This window comes from Canis lupus, chromosome 3, assembly GCF_048164855.1.
Source record: "Canis lupus baileyi chromosome 3, mCanLup2.hap1, whole genome shotgun sequence".
In the NCBI taxonomy this organism is placed as follows: domain Eukaryota; kingdom Metazoa; phylum Chordata; class Mammalia; order Carnivora; family Canidae; genus Canis; species Canis lupus.
In genome coordinates this window covers 25,615,095-25,634,782 of record NC_132840.1, presented here as the reverse complement: position 1 = coordinate 25,634,782, position 19,688 = coordinate 25,615,095, and the positions used below count along the sequence as shown (strand labels likewise).

Here is a 19,688-nt window from a genome sequence, read left to right as displayed (position 1 = left end):
TTATGATACCAGTTGTTTGATTGCCTTTGAGAGGTTGTGTCACTCACTGTTCATTCCCACCAGCAGTCGGCAGGTATCTCTTGCCCAGATTCTCACACACGGGTTTTGTCATTTTTGTAGCATCTGCTAAATTAATAGGTAAAAAATAGTATCTTATTTTAATTTACATTTTTATCTTTTCTTGAGCCTTATTGTTTTTACCTGGCAATTTTCCCTCTTTTTAAAATGTGTTATAAACTCGGGAATTTCTCATGCTTAAGCTGTTTGTCTTTTGGATAACCTAAGTTTGATCTTTGTTCCATTTTAATAGTACACGAATGTTGGTATTTGGTAAATGATTGATGAGTATGTTGGATTTTTTTTGTTGTTTTTTTTTGTTGTTTTTTTTTTGGTTTTTTTTTTTTTTAGTATGTTGGATTTTACTAAACTTTTCTCTACTTTGGTACATGTTTGGAAATGTTAATTATACAAAAGTACTTAAAATAGTACAGGCATATTTCAGAGATACTGCAGATTCAGATCCAGACCACTGCAAAAAGCAAATATGAGAATAAAGCAAGTCAAATGAATTTTCCTCTCTCCAAGTGCATATGAAAGTTATGTTTATACTATACTGTATTCTGTTAAACATACATTATCATTACATCTAAAAAACCAATGTATATACCTTAATTTAAAAATACTTTACTGCTGGGACACCTGGGTGGCTCAGCGGTTGAGCATCTGCCCTTTGACTCAGGGCTTGATCCTGAGGTCTGGGATCAAGTCCCACAGTCCCACTCCTGCTTCTCCCTCTGCCTGTGTCTCTGCCTCTCTCTGTGTGTGTCTCTCATGAATAAATAAATAAAATCTTTAAAAAATAATAAATAAAAATACTTTACTGCCAAAAATGCTGACCATCATCTGAGGCAAGTCATAATCATTGATCACAGGTCACCATAACAAATATAATAATAATGAAAAAGTTTGAAATACTGCAGGAATTACCAAAATGTGATGCAGAAACATGATGTGAGCAAATGCTGTTGGAAAAATTGGGCTGATAGACTTGCTCAATGCAGGGTTGCCATAAACCTTCAATTTGTTTAAAAAACACAGTATCTTGGGCAGCCCGGGTGGCTCAGCAGTTTAGCGCCCCCTTCAGCCCAGGGCCTGCCTGATCCTGGAGACCTGGGATCGTCCCTCCCTGCATAGAGCCTGCTTCTCCCTCTGCCTTTGTCTGCCTCTCCCTCTGTCTCTATCTGTCTTTCATGAATAAATAAATAAAATCTTAAAAAAAAAAAAAACACACACACAGTATCTCCAAAGCTCAATAAAATGAGGTAAGGCCTATAGTCACATTTAATAGGTATGTGGCCCTTAAGAAAATCAACCCAGTTTTTTTTCTGCTCATTGGCAAGTTGATGCTGTGCTGCTGATACCAGGCAACTTTCTGAGCCCAATTCATTTGGTGGTTGTGTCATTGCCAGACCTTCACTGTGAAGCTTGTGTCTTCAGAACAGCCTCCTCATTTTATCCTGCCTTACATGTGAGATACAAGTGCACAATCTTATCAAATCTCTGAATTTACAGATTTGTATTCACTCAATAACATTGTGGCTTCAGTAACTGCTTTTAGAAACCTAAGACAGTACTTGTCCCTCAGTCCCTCTGTCTTTCTTCTCTAGATGTTGAACACACCGGAGCCACCAGTGAGTTCTACGACAAGTTCACTATTCGCTATCACATTAGCACCATTTTTAAAAGCCTTTGGCAAAACATAGCTCACCATGGCACCTTCATGGAGGAGTTCAAGTGAGTATCAGTCCCCCAATGTCACAACTTGCTCTCTTGCAAATCACAGGTGGGGTGACTGCTTAAGTCTTTCAGAGCTGGTTCTTGACTCATGGCTAGGTCTCAGCGTCCTTTAATTTTTCTAGATGGTTCTGCTACACATGAGCAGAGTTACCTAAATGTCTGTGCTTGCAAGATATTGCTGAACTTTAGATTTGTCCACACTTTGGGGATGGTATGTATACATTAAGAATCTATAAATATTCTAAGATGATATGTGAAGTATTTTTTGGTGTTTCTGTAATTGTAGTGTTAAGTGAGGCTGTCAGAATGACTGGAATGAGATCGTAGAGTGTTCTGGAACATGATGTCAAGCTTTAGATGTGAAATGTTAGGAAGACTTTATATTCCTAAGTGGTTAGATTGAGGTTGTCATTTCAAATGTCATTCTTTGTAATAAGGCCCTAAACCTTGATTAAGGACTTTGTTACCTACATGAACTATTAGTGACTCCTTAAATCTGAACAAAAATTGTTTCATCTAAGTTACTTGCTTTAAAAAGAATGTAGATGAAAACGAACTCTTGTTCTTCAGAAGAAATTTTATCCCATCTGCTTGGATCTTTTCAATCCATGTTAGATCACTGATCAAGTCTAGCTGTCACTTGTTAGCTGAGTTACTAGTCAATAATATTTTGCATTACCATGGGAGTAACCATTTGCTAGATAGGTTTCTGCAGAGTAAACTCTTCAAGTTTATTGTTTCTTTCCGAGAGTTGCTCTTGTGGTCAGAATTATGTTCCAACAAATCCTGGCACGAGTTTAGACCAGACAAGCTGATGGCTTGATCTGTGTGGTGCTGAGTAGGAGTGCTTGTCCTGAACTTGCCTTGTGTCTGAAATCTAGTCTTCCTACCCATGTTCACAGGAACTTCTCCCCAGGCATGGGCTTACCACCCCCTGATTACACAGCATTAGTTCCTGAAGTGTATGTAGCTCCTCTTTTCTCTACTAATCTTACAGTTACAAAGCCTGGTGGTACACGAGCATCTCAGTGCCCCAGCAAGCCCTCTACTGTAACAGGATATGCAGGACAGTTTTATAGATTGGAAGCTTCAAGTTCTAGAAAGTGAGTTATATTCTCCTTTATCAATATTGCAGCTTCTAGCTTTTCTTCAATGTGTCTTTATAATAAGGAATAACTGTATTTGTAATTCTCTTTCTTATATGTGGATAATTATTTGTGCTTTTTTTGTATCTTGGTGAGTTTAAGCGTATTTTCTAGTCTGGAAGAGTGTCTTTTTTACTTAAAGTCATTGAATGAGCCAGGAATATGTTGGTAAACCTGCTGCTCTCTGAAGAAGGGGGAGAAATTCAGCATTTGCTGGTCTCCTGGGATGTAAATACTTCTACTTTTGCCAAATTTAAGCTGTTAAGGGAATCTGCTCACAAAAGTCTAAATATTAACCATTGGCTCTCATAAACCATGCAAGGTACCTCCTGCATACCCCTTTAATGCTGCTCATTCCCTGAAATGAGCTTATCACTACTAATTAAAAGGAGTAACAAAATCCAAGGAAGACTTCATAGTCCTTGCCCTCCCCAGTACTTGAGTGGTGCCGAGGTGGGCAGTCTTACAGGGCGACATCACTGGCACTTTGGGCAGAGCCCCCTTCTCTTTGGGATCTGCTGCGGCATTTTGCCTTGAGGAGATATATGACCATGTCTAATGTAATTGCCTTTTTCAGTTCGGGGAAGCAGTTTGTTCGCTATATAAACATGCTGATAAATGACACGACCTTTTTACTCGATGAAAGCCTGGAGTCTCTGAAGCGAATCCACGAAGTACAAGAAGAAATGAAGAACAAAGAACAGTGGGACCAGCTGCCCCGGGTGAGGACATAATGCAGATGCTGGGACAGCTTTGTGGGAAGCTGCCTTTGGACCCGGGGCTGTATTTGTGAGCCCTGGTGACTTAGATCTGACTGACTTGTCAGTGCTTGTCACCCACCCACCTGTGGGTTTCACAAAGTTACATCCCAGGTTTGGGGTAGGAGTAAGCTGAAACACTTGACCTAAAGCTAAGAAATCAGTTAAGAAGTCTTTCAAAATGTGTCCTGAAAACTTTCTTGCCTTTTTAATTTTAAAGGGCTTTTTTGGAGAAGAGCTCTCAATGAATGTGTTGATGTCAATTTATGAAAGTAGGAAGTAAATCTCTAGAATGTGGTGCCAGACAAGCATTTGATTTGCTCATATGATCTTCTTTAGACAACTATGTGAATGACTCAGGATTCTGGTGGGGTTTTTTTTTTCTTCTAGTGGATCTTGGTTTTATGTTCAGTTATTAATGGAAGAGAGGGTTGTTTTGCCAGGTTTCATGAGAAATTCATGCTGCACCAGCGACAGCATACTGACATACTTTTCTGACATTTATTGCAGCCATGTAGATTGTTCTCTGATCAGTTACTTAGTGCTCAGCAGCCACTGGTGACTCCATACATTGGTTCAGTCTGTGTCTGATGTTTTTAGGCTCAGAATCAGAACTGCTTTCCAGAAAGAGTTCCCATGGAAAAGTAGGGAGGACTGTTTTTTCTTTACTAGCAATAACATTCTCAAAACGAAAATGCTGTCAAGCTTCTAATGCTTTAGAGTCAAAAAGTATCTTCAGATAACTTAAGCACGTATGAAAGCACATGTAGGAAAGATTTTCATTCCAAGTATTCCTGTAGCTTTGATGAAGAAGCTTTGATGAGAAGAAGCCAACATGCTTATACTACAGACTTTACAGGCTTTGTCCAGGGCCTGTGAATGCTAGATTTCCTGAGTTTGGCTGCAATTCCCTCATCTTATTCTTGAGATGATGCAGAGGTTGTCCACTTTGTCCTTGGCACTATACTGGCATCTGCCAGAGTCCGACCTACCCTCATATTCATTTCTAAATGAACTGTTAAACCATTTTGCTAGTGTGCCTCCAGAACTTCCCTGCCACACCTCCCCATGTCCCACAGATGGGAAGTAGCCCAGACTTGATGCTCCATGCCCCCTCTGTGGTAACTCCAGGCTTACCTCTCATGATGGTCCATTGGCTCCAATCCATACCAATCCCCAGATCCTCGCAGAACATGCTGGGAAACAGATGCGGCCGGTTGAAAGCTCTCCAGCTTTGAAGTCGAGGGCACCTGGGTTGGAGAACGGACGCTGCCACGCATTCAGAGTTCCTTAATCTCTGTTTCATTGTTCGTGAACCAGAGACGATCCGTGCTTTGCAGGAAAGCAATGAGGAGGATGTCAGGAATGTAGTTCAGAACTGTGTAGCTCCTGTTGTTTCATTCACCTTGAGACATTCCTTCTGTCCACAGTTCTCTACTTTCCATTCTTCTGCATTGAAATCCTACCCATTCTTTGCATAACATCTTATCCAAATAGTCCCTCATGGTTGGAGCACCAGTCCGTGCAGCCACAAATCCTTAGCTTTCTCTATATTTCTGTAGCACTCACCTTATGTTGCTCGTGATGCTTCACTCAGACCGGCCAACGTCGTAAATGTTGGGATACAGGTCTGTGGTGCATTATCTCATTCACAGTGGGTGCTTACTAGCATTTGCTTAGGAGACAACCAAACAATTCCCGGTGACTTTCCCGTGTTTGTAGATGAGAAAACGGCATAAATTATCCCAAACAAGTGCTATTTCTGAAATCTTGTCTATTTGACCTTGAAGTCACTTCCTGCCCTCCAGCTCCCTGCCTGCTGCTCTTTATCTGCTCTTTATTTTATTTATTTATTTATTTATTTATTTATTTATTTATTTATTTATTTATTTATTTTTGCCTGCTGCTCTTTATTACTTTCCTGTCCTCTGAGTGCTGGAGGACTCCACTGCTTGGCCCTCCAACTTCTCCCCTACTCTCCCTACGCTCACTGCAGAGGCTCGTGTCTCTCAGCGAGGGTGCTGGTTGGAATTGTGAGTGCAGTCGAATGTTGCGGCAGCAATAATTCTTTATTATGAGAGACTGCACCGAACATTGCAGGACATTTAACATCCCTGGCCTGTGATGTATCCTGTATTCTAAAGATTCCAGAATGTTTCTCCTCAGCCCCTGTCTCTCCTAACTCCAGATTGCTTAACCAGCAGTTGACTCGCCCCTCTGCGTGGTGGTCTAATAATATCCCTTGATGAGGTCCTCCACACCTCCTCTCTGGGTCTGCCCAGCCTCCGTGAGTGACAACTACATTCTTTTAATTGCTCTGACTCAACACTTTGGAGTCTTCCTTGATTCTTCTCCCGCAGCAAATGCCTCAAGACTATCTTAAAATACCCATATCTGACCTCTTGCCCTACCTCCAGGCAACAACCCTCTCTTTTCCTGGCTTTCTGGAGCCTCTCTTAATGATCTCTCAGCCTCCACTCTTCTTCGTGTTCATATCAGAGGGATGTGTTGTTAAAATTTGTTTGCTAAAAAAAAAAAAACAAACTTGTTTGCTCATTATTGCCACTTGACTCAGAATTCTTCGAAGCTTCCCTTCTCATTCAGTGTCCTGTCTCATATTAGAGAGGGCCCCTGGCCCACCATTCTCCATTTCACTCACTCTCCCTGAACCACACTGGCCTCCTTGAGCTTCTCCTGACACGCCTGCCAATCCCTCTACCAGGAGCACTCTTGCCCCAGATTTCTGCTGACTCTCCTCCTTCAAATAGCCACTTAAATGTCACCTCCTTAGAGGCTGTCCCTTACCACTCTTTCTCCCTTCTTATTCTGCTTTCTTTTTCTTCATCACTATCAGACTTTGTATGTGTCTGTGTGGGTGTGTGTTTATTGCTTGTCGCCCCACCTGCAATCTCAGCTCCATGAGGTTTGCCAGCCTGTTGGTCATGCTCTGTACTCCGGTGCTTGACGAGGGCCTGGATAGCACATGTGGATGGATGCATGTGATGTGCAGACACATATTGCATTGGTTCTTACCTTGTTCTTAGGTCTTCCTGCTTCCACATGTGTTCTGTAGGTGCATTCTTTACTGAGGGGTCGGTGGGCAGATTACCTAGCATCACTGTACAACCTCCCCTGAACACCTACTCAGAGGGCGACCCCTGGGGACCTCAGGTGATGGCATCAGCTGCTCTAGCTGTTCCCCCTCCCCCCTCAACTTGAACTAAGATGGTCTCTGAGCCTCAATGGAAGAATTTCCCATCTACTGCTGTTCTTGGGGCTTTCCTCCATCCCAGAGCCTCCAGTGCTCCGCCTTGCTTTACCCAAGAGGCAGACACACCTTATTATCTTGTTTCCCAGCCCATGGCAGAGCAGAAAGAAGAAGGTGCAAGAGGCAAGCTTGCTGACAGTTGTCAGGGGTGACAGCCTGACAGTGTGGTGAGACAGAACTCAAAACCTTAGCAGCCTGTAGGTGCTCGGCAGAGGGGCAAAACGTCTAGGCCCCAGTATGGCCGCAGAACATAACATGTATTGTTAAAATATTGGTGACTCCAAGTCATTATGAAGGGAAACGGAACTATCCTTGATTAGCAACCACGTGTATCGAGTGTGATGGAAGATCCACTTCTTCCATCCCTCACAGAAGTTGAAGGTGACTCATTGAGGAAACAGGGTCTCATGTCAGTTAAATAGTGTGCCAGGGTCACCTCCTTACTCAGCGTCCCAGAGAGGGCTCATGCTGAAAAGAACAAAGTTCAGTTATCTGGAAGATTATCTGGTTTGGGTGGTTCTCATTCCCTCGGCGCATTGGCTTTGTGGTGCATTTGCCCCGCTCTGAGCTGACAGCATTTGCATCCACGCTCGGTATGCAGTGTGCTCACACGTGCCCGGCATCTGCTCCATGTTTCCTAGGATCAGCAGCAAGCCCGGCAGTCCCAGCTTGCTCAGGACGAGCGGGTTTCACGCTCCTACCTTGCCCTGGCAACAGAGACCGTGGACATGTTCCATATCCTCACGAAACAGGTCCAGAAGCCCTTCCTCAGACCGGTGAGTCAAAACGTGGGGTGTTTGTCAGATTCCATAGGCAGGTTCAATGCTGATTCTGTTCCCAGTTATGCCAAGTGATACAGCACTCAGTGGACAGACCGAAGTCTGTGAACAGTCCCTTCCTTCCAAGATAGTGTACTTTCTGTAAGCTTTCTGCTTATAGAGCACATGGGATTATCAATGCTGAGACTGTGACATATTTTTATCATTACTGATTAGCATTTTATTTATACTAAAAGTATAAAGTAGCGTCAGTTGGAAATTAGAGTATAGTAAGTAGAAATCATTGATAACAGGGAAGATCTTTGGTTCTCCTGGTTGTAGCTTTGTTACACTCAGGAAGCCAAAGAGTAATGAGAGCCATAATTAGGGTTTAGAATAGATTGAAGGTAGTCAGAATATTTGGTCTTGATATTATTAATAAAACCTAGGTCCTGTTTCTGAAATGGAAACTGAGTGACATAACTGAAGGTGGATGCTGTGCTTTGATCCCTTGCCCTCCCACCACCGTATAGCACAGAAGCTTTACGGTGTGGCCAGGACAGGGAGGTAAGGATGGCAAAGAAGGGGCCTGGGAGCTGGTAGTTAATTGCCTAGAGATCTGGAGACAGGCTTACAGTGGAAAATAATTTTTTCCTCACATCCTCCCATATCCATGCTCATGGCCACACCCTAGCCTGGGTGCCTCTCATCGATGAGTTTTCCTTTTCACATCTCTTTGTAAGAGAGCAATAGAACGTGAAACAAAACCCAACTCATTATTGAAAGCATGCAAAGACTGCAACTGATTTCAACAAGATAGTTTAGACCATTAATTACTTCCCTGGGGCTGGCAAGTGGAATTTCTTTAAACTTTTCCTACAAAGGCCAGATAGTAGTTAGGCATCGTGGGCCATCTGTCTGGTGCAGCTACTCAATGTGGCTGTTAGAGCAGGAAGGCAATTACAGACGAGATAAACAAGTGAGTGTGACAAACATTAGACTTTGCTTTAAATAAATAAGTTTTAAAAACTTTTTTAAAAAAGATTTTATTTATTTATTCATGAGAGACACACAGAGAGAGACACAGACAGAGGGAGAAGCAGGCTCCATGCAGGGAGCCTGATGTGGGACCTGATCCCAGGACTCCAGGATCACACCCTGGGCCAAAGGCAGGCACTAAACTGCTGAGCCACCCAGGGATCCCCTAATTTTAAGAATCTTAAAAAAAAAAGTTCCCCCTGTCTGAACTGTCAGGGACTCTTGAAATTTAGAAAAATAATGCATACAATGATGGCTGAAAAGAACATATAGAAAAACTTGTTTGATGTGTTATGATGATGGAGTTATGAGTAATTTTCCCTCTTACCTGCCTCTCATTGAATTTGGAGTGATACTTGTTATTATAATTGAAAGCATGAATTTAAAGAAAAGTTTGCCTTCTGTTGGTATTTATAGATATTCTATCAACCTGCAACACTATTAAGTGTTAGAATTACTAGATTCAAGATGGAGAGTAAAAATTTTGGATATAATCTCCTTCTTCAGCTTATGACTCACAGCACACATAAAGGGATTTTTTGAAGATTAATCCGGGCAGTTACTATTCCTCCCCTGAAATGGGAGTTTTGGTCCTTCTCGCTTGTCTCAACAGCATGAATTGTCGTCTTACCCTGTGATTTCTTAGGAACTTGGACCCCGATTGGCTGCAATGCTGAACTTTAATCTCCAGCAACTCTGTGGCCCCAAGTGCCGCGACCTGAAAGTTGAAAACCCTGAGAAATATGGCTTTGAACCAAAGAAGCTGTTGGACCAACTGACAGACATTTACCTGCAGCTGGACTGTGCCCGGTTTGCCAAAGCCATCGCTGATGACCAGGTCAGTGCCCAAAGGAGTGGGCCATTCCAGTGGGGAGGCTGGGTTTCAGGCCACCCAGCTGGCTGGTCAGCATCCCATCTCTGTGGACTTACTGGCAGACCCTTTGCCACGACATACTCATCTGTCCCTGGGTTTTCCCCTCTTGGAATCAGGGAAGGCGATACTCTTCAACTTGTGGCTTGGGAAGTTTTTAATACATAAATGGAAATAATCACCACAGTGGCCAGCAGACCTTGTCTGGTGTAAACAAAGATAAATCAGCTCTTTTCCTTTGGGGGTAAAAGAGCCAGTTTGGCCCCCAAATCCGTCTGCAGTGGGGTTCCTAGTCCGTCCCACCAAGGGCCTCATGCGACAGATCTGTCCTTCCCACAAAGGTCCCATCTCTCAGGAGTCCAGGTCTGCTTCCCAAGGCCCCACTTTGGTGCTGCTGTGATGTGATTCCCAGTTTCAGACCCCATGTGGTTGTCTCCACAGTCTTCCCTCTCCTCTGTTCCTCATGTCTGTTGTGTTGACACCTGTTCTGTGTTTATCACTTCCACAGCTGTCAGTTTAGTCCAAGCACCACTGCCCCACCCCACTCAACTTTCCAGCAGCATCATAAAGGGCTTCCCTCCCCCAGTGTTCTTCTGTCCTGGGTCATGGCAGCATCTTAGGAGTTGACGTTTATCAATTAGATACCAAGTTTTAAACACTCGGCTTGTTTTCGTTGATTTAATCCTCACAAAATCCTGCGAGATAGGTTCTATTAGATTTCTCATTTTTACATGAGGAAACTGAGGCACAGAGAATTGAAGCAGCTTGCTCCAGGTGGCACAGGGACTATGGAATAGAGGCAGGATTCATACCCAGGCAGTCTGGCCCTGAGCTGGTACTCCCCACCCCTCTGCCCTCTACTTAAAATACCCAGAAAGTTCTATGCTCAATTGTCTCTCCATCTTTGTTGACACTGTCTGTCCAGATATCACTCATGTTTCAGGTTAACCAGCAGTAGGGATTCTAGAAGGTTCTTTACCCGTATCTCATCCATAGGAATGAATGACAGTGAGATAGGGGAATTAAGGTACTATTTTTTTTTTTATTAACAACCTTATTGAGATATAATATACATATGTGGGTACTTTTGGATATAAGCAAGAGAGTTGTGAGTTGTTCTTGACAGTGCCTGCAAGGGGAAACAACACATATATCTAAAGCAGGTTTTCCATAAGAAGTGACGATATAGGAGCATCTGGATGGCTCAGTCAGTTGGGTGTCTCCCTTCAGTTCAAGTCATGGTCCCAGAGTCCTGGGATTGAGCCCCGTGTTGGACCCTTGCTTAGCAGGGAGCCTGCTTCTGCCTCTGCCTCTGCCTCTGCCCCCTGTTCATGTTCTCTCTCTCTCTCTCTCAAATAAATAACATATTTAAAAAATAATAAAACTGCTTCAAAGAAAGAATTTAATAGAGTTTTCTTAAAAAGTGGGTATAGGAAGGGGTTAAGAGTTTGCACTTACTGGTAGACCTTGCTGCGCCTGCCACATCATGAGCAGTGAACATAACCAACTTTGCAGTGTGAATAAATGCAGTGCACCCTGTGAGACAGTGAAAACTGAATGGAGGACAACCCCTGTAACACCTGTGGAACATGGTGGTGGCCAGTGGTGGCACCTGGCCTGAGTGGTAGACCACAGTTTCTGCACATGGGTTTTCTTGAGGGTCCTCCAGACTTGTGAAGCAAGCACACCCAAGTGCCAGTGTCACCATGGACAGAAAAACATTCTAAGTGGATTTTTGCTTTTTTTCTAGTGTGATGTTTGTTCTGATTGTTGGGCATTTTCTATTAATAGTGGTTGTAAGCTGATTAGGGCTCTGATGATCATCCCAAAAGAGGGTTTTAGGGGCTAGGGAAGGAAAAGTGGAAGTCTAGAAAGCTCCAGAGGAACAGTAGGGGAATTTTGTTTTCTCCTTTGGGAGCAATGGTCTTAGTCTGGTCTGGTATTTCTGAGAAGACCAAGAAAGAACAAAATGGCAGCCATGCAAGAAAAGACACTCAGAAGCTTCTCTCCCTGACAGCCAAAAGAGGGCTAACGACAAGTGTCCAGAAGAGGTGACAAGAGGACCAGCACAAAGAGCCACTGAGCTTTTTGTTCACAGACTGGAGGAGTGGAGAACTGTTCCCCTGGAGCTGAGGGAGACCAGGCCAGGGAGGTTAGGGGGACACTGCTCTGCGTTGATGGCCACATGGGACTAGCTCCCACGGACAGACTCCAGTTCCATACATGTTCCAGCCCTCATGTTCCTGGAGTGCTGTCCATTAGCACCGTGGTCTGTTCAAAAATAAAGAATAAAGAGGGGTCCCTGGGTGGCTCAGTTGGTTGAGTGTCCAACTCTTGATTTCGGCTCAAGTTGTGATCTCCCGGTCATGACATGGAGCCCCACATCATGCTCCACATTTGGTGTGGAGTCTGCTTAAGATTCTCTCCCTCCCTCTCTGCCTCTCCCCCTGCTCACACTCGAGTGCTCGCTCTCTAAAATAAAATCTTTAAAAAAATAAAATGAAATGAAAATAAAGAATTAAGAGCCCATCTGAAGTCACACTTTTCCCATCCATCATTTCTTTTTATTTTGTTTTGTTTTAATTAAGGTGAAATTCACATAAGATTAACCATTTTAAAGCATGCAATTTGGTGGCATTTAGTACATTCATGGTGTTGCACAATCTCCACCTCTCTCTAGTTCCAACATCTTACCCAAACATCGCCATCTGGAGAAGATGCCATATTCATTAAACAGGCAATGTCCATCCCACCTTCACCCTGGGCAGCCCCTGATCTACTCTCTGTCTTCATCTTATCTAATTTTGGATTTACCTATTTGCCTATTCTGGATATTTTGCGTAAATGGAATAATCTATATGTTACATTTTGTGTCTGGCCTCTCTCATTTAGCATAATGTTTTTGAGGTTCATCCATGTACAGTACTCCATTTCTTTTTTTATGTCTGAATATCTCATTATGTGGATAGACCATGATTTGTTCATCCATTCATCCACTGGTGGACATTTGAGTTGTTTATACCTTTTGGCCATTATAAATTGTGCTGCTGTGAACATTTGTGACCAAGTGTTTGAATACCTGTTTTTAATTCTTTGGGGTACTCAGGAGTAGAATTGCTGAATCTTATGGTAATTCTGTGTTTAACTTTTTGAGGACCTGCCACACTATATTCCATGGTGGCCATGCCATTTTATGGTCCCACCACCAGTGTATAAGTGTTCTTTTTTTTTTTTTTTTTGTATAAGTGTTCTAATTAAAACTTCTTCACCTCCTCAAGAACACTTTTTTTTTTTTTCATTTTTTTAATCACTACCCTAGTGGGAGTGAAGTGGTACTTCACTGTGCTTCTGATTTACATTTTCATAATGGCAAATAGTGTTGTACATCTTTTTTTTTTTAAAGGATTTTATTTATTTATTCATGATAGACACAGAGAGAGAAAGAGAGGCAGAGACACAGGCAGAGGCAGAAGCAGGCTCCATGCCGGGAGCCCGATGCGGGACTCGATCCCGGGACCCCAGGATCATGCCCCGGGCCAAAGGCAGGCGCTAAACCGCTGAGCCACCCAAGGATCCCCTCTTTTTTTTTTTTTTTTTTTTTTAAGATTTTATTTATTTATTCATGGGAGACACAGAGAGAAAGGCAGAGACACAGGCAGAGGGAGAAGCAGGCTCAAGGCAGGGAGCCCAATGCGGGAATCAATCCTGGGACTCCAGGATCACACCCTGGGCCAAAGGCAGGTGCTAAACCGCTCAGCCATGCAGCGATCCCATTGTACATCTTTTCATGTGCTTCTCAGACATCTGTATATCTTCTTCAGAGAAATGGCTATTCAAGGGGGATCCCTGGGTGGCTCAGCGGTTTAGCACCTACCTTTGGCCCAGGGTGTGATCCTGGAGTCCCGGGATCGAGTCCCACGTCGGGCTTCCAGCATGGACCTGCTTCTCCCTCTGCCTGTGTCTCTGCCTTTCTCTCTCTGTCTATCATAAATTAAAAAAAAAAGAAATGGCTATTTAAGTCCTTTGCCATTTTTTAAAATGGATTGTTTGTATTTTGTTGTTGAGTTGTAAGAGTTCTTTATTCTGGATATAAGATGTATGATTTGTAGATATCTCTATGTTTGTTTTTGGTTTTTTTTAAGATTTTATTTATTCATGAGAGATTCAGAGAGGCAGAGAATAGGCAGAGGGAGAAGCAGGCTCCCTGCAGGGAGCCCCATACAGGACTCGATCCCAGAATCCCAGGATCATGACCGGTGCTGAAGGCAGACACTCAACCACTGAGCCACCCAGATGCCCCTCCATGTTTAACTTTCTAATGACTCTGTAAGACCCTTGAGGACAAGAACAGCATCTTTGTTGTGTCTCTGACTCAGAGCAGCAGCTCAGAAGGAGCCTTTGCGGGCACTCCCGGTGGCGCAGTGGTTTAGCGCCGCCTGCAGCCCGGGGTCTGATCCTGGAAACCCAGGATCGAGTCCCGCGTCAGGCTCCCTGCATGGAGCCCGCTTCTCCCTCTGCCTGTGTCTCTGCCTCTCAGTCTCTCTCTCTCTCTCTCTCTGAATAAATAATTTTTTTTAAAAAAATGCTTAAAAAAAAAAAAAAAGGAGCCTTTGCTCCGTACATTGATGCCATTGCTCCATGAGGCAGGATGCCGTGTCCCCTTATCACGGGTTGCCTTTGGTTTCTGGTAGTCGCTGCCGCACTGCTCTGAGAAGTTGACTTATAAGTAAGCCCAAGTCAGTTGGTGAAAAACTCATCATCATTTGAGAAATAGGGTGGGTGACACTTCACGATGGTAGCAGTGGCTTCTTGTTACAAAGAGAAGTTCATGGTGAAATCGCCTCAGTCATGTACAGCAACACCCAACCTGCAATAAGTCCTTATGAACAATATTTGAATGTTGCCCTTCCAACATCTTACTATAATTTTTTGGCCACTTATCCCCTGTGACCCTCTCCAAAGGGACGAAGACCATGGCTTCCTGGCTCATAAGAAGTTGATGTCAAAGTATTTGCTAAATCAGTGTGTAGTAATTTAGTTTCAGAAAACTATACTGGGGGCTCTCTAAACTTTTCAGGATTGTACAAGATGGCATTTAGGATTTCTGCCAGGCCAAGCCTATGCTTTCTCTTCCCGCTCTTTTCGCGTGGGTGTATGCAAAGAGAGAAAGTGTGTGTACTTGCTTAGAAACTGAAGTTAAAGAAGTAAAGAGGAAAAGTTGAGGAATCTCAGCTCCATGCTCTAAGAGAATACAGGTATTGACATGAGTTCATCACAGAGATGTTTGTCTGAGTCCTTGGATGGATAACGCCACTCGGGTTATAGGGCCACCATCATTCTGAGTTTCAGGCTTGATCAGTCTCCTCCTCTGTTGGCATCACCGTCACTGAATCGACAAGTGGCCACTGTTCTTGCCACAAATGCAAATTAGGCTATTCTGTGATATTTTGAAATGGCAGTGATGTATATGAATTAGGCACCTGTGAGATGGGTGTTAGCACCCCCATTTTGTGCCTGAGGAAACTGGGAGTTGGGGGTTTGCCTAAGACCACCCAGTGGGTGGAGCCAGATTTCAAGTACAAGTTCATCTGGGTCCGGTGGGCACTTGTCCTCTCCACCATCCCTCGTGCTCCTGTCAGCAGAGCACCTGACATTTCATAGTGTTGAGCTAAGAGCTCTGGAAGAAAGATCAACCATGAACAAGATGAAGCTCCTTTTGATTATGAACCAAGTTGGGTTGTTTTCACCATGTTGACCTTTAGGGAAAAGAACTGACATTTGCTGCAGGGCACAATGCCTTTCAGGGCCTCAAACAAACTCGATTTTCATTTTTCATTTAATATTTAAATTTTAGGAGGTGCCTGTGTGGCTCATTTGGTTAAGTGGCTGCCTCTGGCTCAAATCATGATCCTCGGGTTTCAGGGGTGTCAGGCTCCCTGCTCAGCGGGGAACCTGCTTCTCCCTCTCCCTCCGCCCTTCCCCCCTCCATGTACTCTCTGTCAAATAAATAAAATCTTTAACCTCCCTCCCCCAAAATTTAAATTTTAGGGAAGCCTAAAGGGCTTAATCAGCTAAGTATCTGACTCGATTTCAGCTCAGGTCATGATCTTGTGGTTGTGGGATCAAGACCCACATCAGGCTCTGTGCTCAGTGGGGAATCTGCTTGAGATTCTCTCCCTCTCCCCTTCTGCCCCTCCACCTGCTTACACATGCTTGCTGTCTCTCTTTCAAATAAGTACATTAATTAAATTTTAAAAGAAATGCACATTTGCTGCAAAAATAATTCCACAACTTAAAAATTCCCCTCATTGGGCAGCCCGGATGGCTCAGAGGTTTAGCGCCACCTTCAGCCCAGGGCGTGATCCTGGAGTCCCTGGATCGAGTCCCACATCGGGCTCCCTGCATGGAGCCTGCTTCTCCCTCTGCCTGTGTCTCTGCCTCTCGTTCTCTCTGTCTCTCATAATGAATAAATAAATAAAAGCTTTAAAAAATAAAATATAAAAAAAATTCCCCTCATTTGCATCAATCCTGAAATCCTCCTCCGTTAATGACCTTGTGTAATTTGGTATGTATTATTCCCGTCTGTATATGTTTATAGTCATGTAGAAGTATTTATATACACATTATCATTTTAGGGCTTTTTTAGAAAGATGGATCCTACTTCAGGCATATTCTGCAGCTTGCTTTCTTCCACTTAAAATATATCGATGCCTCACATTGTCTTTCCTCATCGCAGAGATCCTACAGCAAAGAGTTGTTTGAAGAAGTGATCTCGAAGATGCGGAAGGCAGGGATCAAATCCACAATAGCTATCGAGAAGTTTAAACTCCTCGCTGAGAAGGTGGAGGAGATAGTGGCCAAGAACGCACGTGCAGAAATCGACTACAGCGACGCCCCCGACGAGTTCAGAGGCAAGCGGACCGCTCTTTCATGCCAAATGCTTTGGTTTTAGTTACCTTGAGACATGAAATGTGAAAACACAGTATTCTGTGCTTTTAACTTTTTGTGTGGTGTGCTGGACTTACTCCTTGAGACACATTGTCTGAAATGACATTTGCCTACTTTTAGTTCCTGTTATAAATTAAAAGGGGAAAAAAGTCCTTATCTTGATTTCAAACCGGGTAACAGCCCTGAGAATGCCAAAGTCAGCCTTCCCTTTGGAGGAGGGGATTTGCATTTCCAAAGAAGAATCCGGGAAGCCCTCAGATAAAGGACTCCTGTGGACTGTCTTTCCTGCTGACCCTGGTCCTTTCTCTGTTCTATCCTCCCAGCTGTGGCTAATTAGGGAACCTCCCTCCACCAAAGGCCCCTTGTGAGTCTTTATCTCATTGTGGACAGACCTTTCACTGACAGGAAGGGCTTTGTTTGGTCTTCAGCACGGTGATGAGTTTGCTTTGCTTTGTCTCTGTAGACCCACTGATGGACACCCTGATGACTGACCCTGTGCGGCTGCCCTCTGGCACCATCATGGACCGCTCCATCATCCTGCGGCACTTGCTGAACTCCCCCACTGACCCCTTCAATCGACAGATGCTGACAGAGAACATGCTGGAACCAGGTATGGGGGTGGGGGGCCCTGCCGTGGCACCCAAGTCAGTGTCAGAGAGTCATCAGATGGGGGAGGTTTATCAAATCCAGAAGCTGCATAGTTTACAGCACTTAACAGAAAAGACACAAAACATGTTTTGCTCTTATTCACTGTGGGAGTCTAGTCCTTGTGTCCCGCTTCTTCTTTGGTCTTCATGTCAGCGAGGGAGTGAATGGCCTTTTTTTTTCCGTTTGTACTGAACTGCAAGCTGCATCTCCCAGGAAGAGATCTTCCCGTCCAGGGCATTAATCTTCTCCTTTCCTTTTCCCAGTGCCAGAACTGAAAGAACAGATTCACGCCTGGATGAGAGAGAAACAAAATAGTGATCATTAAACCGTCCCCCGTGCCCACCCTCTGCTCGACACAGCCAAGGCCAGCCAGGCAACCAGAAGGGGCGTCTCTGGTAGAGACGCTGTTCAAATGTTGGAGGCCCAGCACCGCAGAAGACCCTGAGAGCCCCCTGAGAGTGACCAGACGGTGGAGATCCGAAAGGACGTGAATGAGAAGAGGAGCCCAATTCCTGTACATATATTTAAGTGATAAACATGATCAAAAGCTTGAGAGACACACTTTACGATTGCTTGTGTAATAAAGCTCGTCCTTCACGTGTCGCCATTTGGGGCTTTTGCAACGGAAGTCTTTTAGTGATTGATGACAAATGGGTCTGGGCAGCATCCCGTTCATCTTTTTTTCTCCCCTAAATCCAGTATCCGTTGATTTGATTGTGATTAGAGAACCTTGGACATTTTGCTGCTAAAGAATCCTTCCCCACTCCCTTCCTGACCCTACTTGCACTGCTGTGGATTTTTTTAAGAGAAGCAAAAACAAAAAATAAACTCCTTCCCCCTGGCCCTCCAAACATATACTCTGTGAGATAACTGTGCCTGCAACAAAGTGTTAATCCTGGGATCGTATTTTTATATCATATTCACATATTTGTTTTTTTAATTGGTGTTAGATGACATGATTAATAAAAAAGGCAAGATATTTTCAGAATTTGAATTTCAGTTTTTATTTTTTTTCTTTTGAAATGTCCCTTTAAAGTTTTTTTATTCTAAACAAAATGAAGAGAACCTGTTACTCTGATCCTTGTAATAAGGCCTCTATTAGGAATCTGAGGAACAGCTGCAGCAAAGGAAGTGTTCAAATATATCAGGATTGACATGACTTATGGTTTTTTGGGGGGAGGGGGGTAAGGGGGGATGGGGCCAATTGAAAACCATTACAGTTACCCTAGGAGGGAAAAATTTCTCAACTCTGGAGTCCGCGAGTTTGAGGCAGGCTGTGTATAACGTGTCCTTTGGGGCTTGGCCTTACCAAAGCAAAAACGGGGCGCAGGAAACGTGGACGTGTGTCTGCTTGTAAACACACACACAGACAAACACACCCACACACACACAGAAGCATAGACTTTTTGTATTACTGCTCCCGACTTCACATACTTGAATTCTTGAATTTCCTTTGGGGTAAAAAAGGATCTGAAACCATAAAGTGTTTTGAAGAAATTAAGCTACGAGAACATACTTTTTCTTTTCCTTTTCTCTCCCCCCTCCCCCACAGACAATGTCCTCTGTTCGATTCCTAATGCAAACTACAATAAATGGTGATACACATTCAGAAGGAATCTTCGAGTCTCTTCTTTTTGTGGAAAACAAAGGGGTGGGTGAAGAACAAGAGCCAAATGAGTTTGCATGTGGTAAATCCTCTTGTCTGCAGCCAATTAAGAGTTGCTATTTTTAAAATAAAACTTTCACATTTGTATCAGTCTCGGTGCTCAATTTGGTTCTCATTTCACTGTTCGCCTGTGTGAGGGGGTTGAGCTTTGTCATGTTGGGTCTCTGCTCTTCTCAATTTGTTGCCTGTCTCCAGCCGCCTGGGGAGTTCAGTGGCTTGAGCAGCTGAAGCCCGATTCCAGCTCAGGTCATGATCTCAGGGTCCTGGGATGGAGCCCCGCGTTGGGCTTCGTATTCAGCTAGGAGTCTGCTTGAGGATTCTCTTTCCCTCTCCCTCTGCCCCTTTCCCTCCTCCCATGCACATGCTTACTCTCTCAAATAAATAAATAAATCTTTACAAAATAAATACAATTATCTTAGTTTATTTTAAAGACTCAGGTTGTGAAGTGAGAGGTTAGATCACTCGCCCAAGGATGCCTGGTCAGTGGAAGAACAACGTGTCCAGGCTGCAAAGCCCATGCCCCCAACCACCATATGTACTACTTCTCTTGAGCAAAATTGTACTAAATCACTTCCCCATCCCTCCCCCCAAATATAATGTGCTCATTGTAATTAAGTCACTCATTATCCCACAATGCAGATAATTCCATTAATTTAGTTCACTTTCTAACTAAACTTCCATATGCATATGCCTATGAAATTATGTTTTGGGGCTTCTGTGCCTAATTGTTTAACCATCTTATGAAATTTATTATTATCTCCTCTCTAACCAGATTACAAATAGTCTTCACA

The 19,688-nt window shown here is 43.7% G+C and overlaps 1 protein-coding gene across 4 annotated transcripts in view; it reads left to right on the top strand.

Annotated features, from left to right (window-relative positions):
* UBE4B (ubiquitination factor E4B) overlaps positions 1–18,843 on the top strand; it is a 125,113-nt gene extending 106,270 nt beyond the window's left edge. For all 4 annotated transcript variants that reach the window (XM_072819701.1, XM_072819700.1, XM_072819704.1 and 1 more), the window contains 7 exons: positions 1,668–1,794; positions 3,520–3,664; positions 7,610–7,744; positions 9,411–9,602; positions 16,372–16,546; positions 17,047–17,193; positions 17,495–18,843. In XM_072819701.1, the coding sequence (XP_072675802.1) occupies positions 1,668–1,794; positions 3,520–3,664; positions 7,610–7,744; positions 9,411–9,602; positions 16,372–16,546; positions 17,047–17,193; positions 17,495–17,556 (983 nt within the window). In that variant the 3' untranslated portion in view covers positions 17,557–18,843. The remainder of the gene's footprint in view (positions 1–1,667; positions 1,795–3,519; positions 3,665–7,609; positions 7,745–9,410; positions 9,603–16,371; positions 16,547–17,046; positions 17,194–17,494) is intronic.
* The last annotated feature ends 845 nt before the right edge of the window (positions 18,844–19,688 follow it).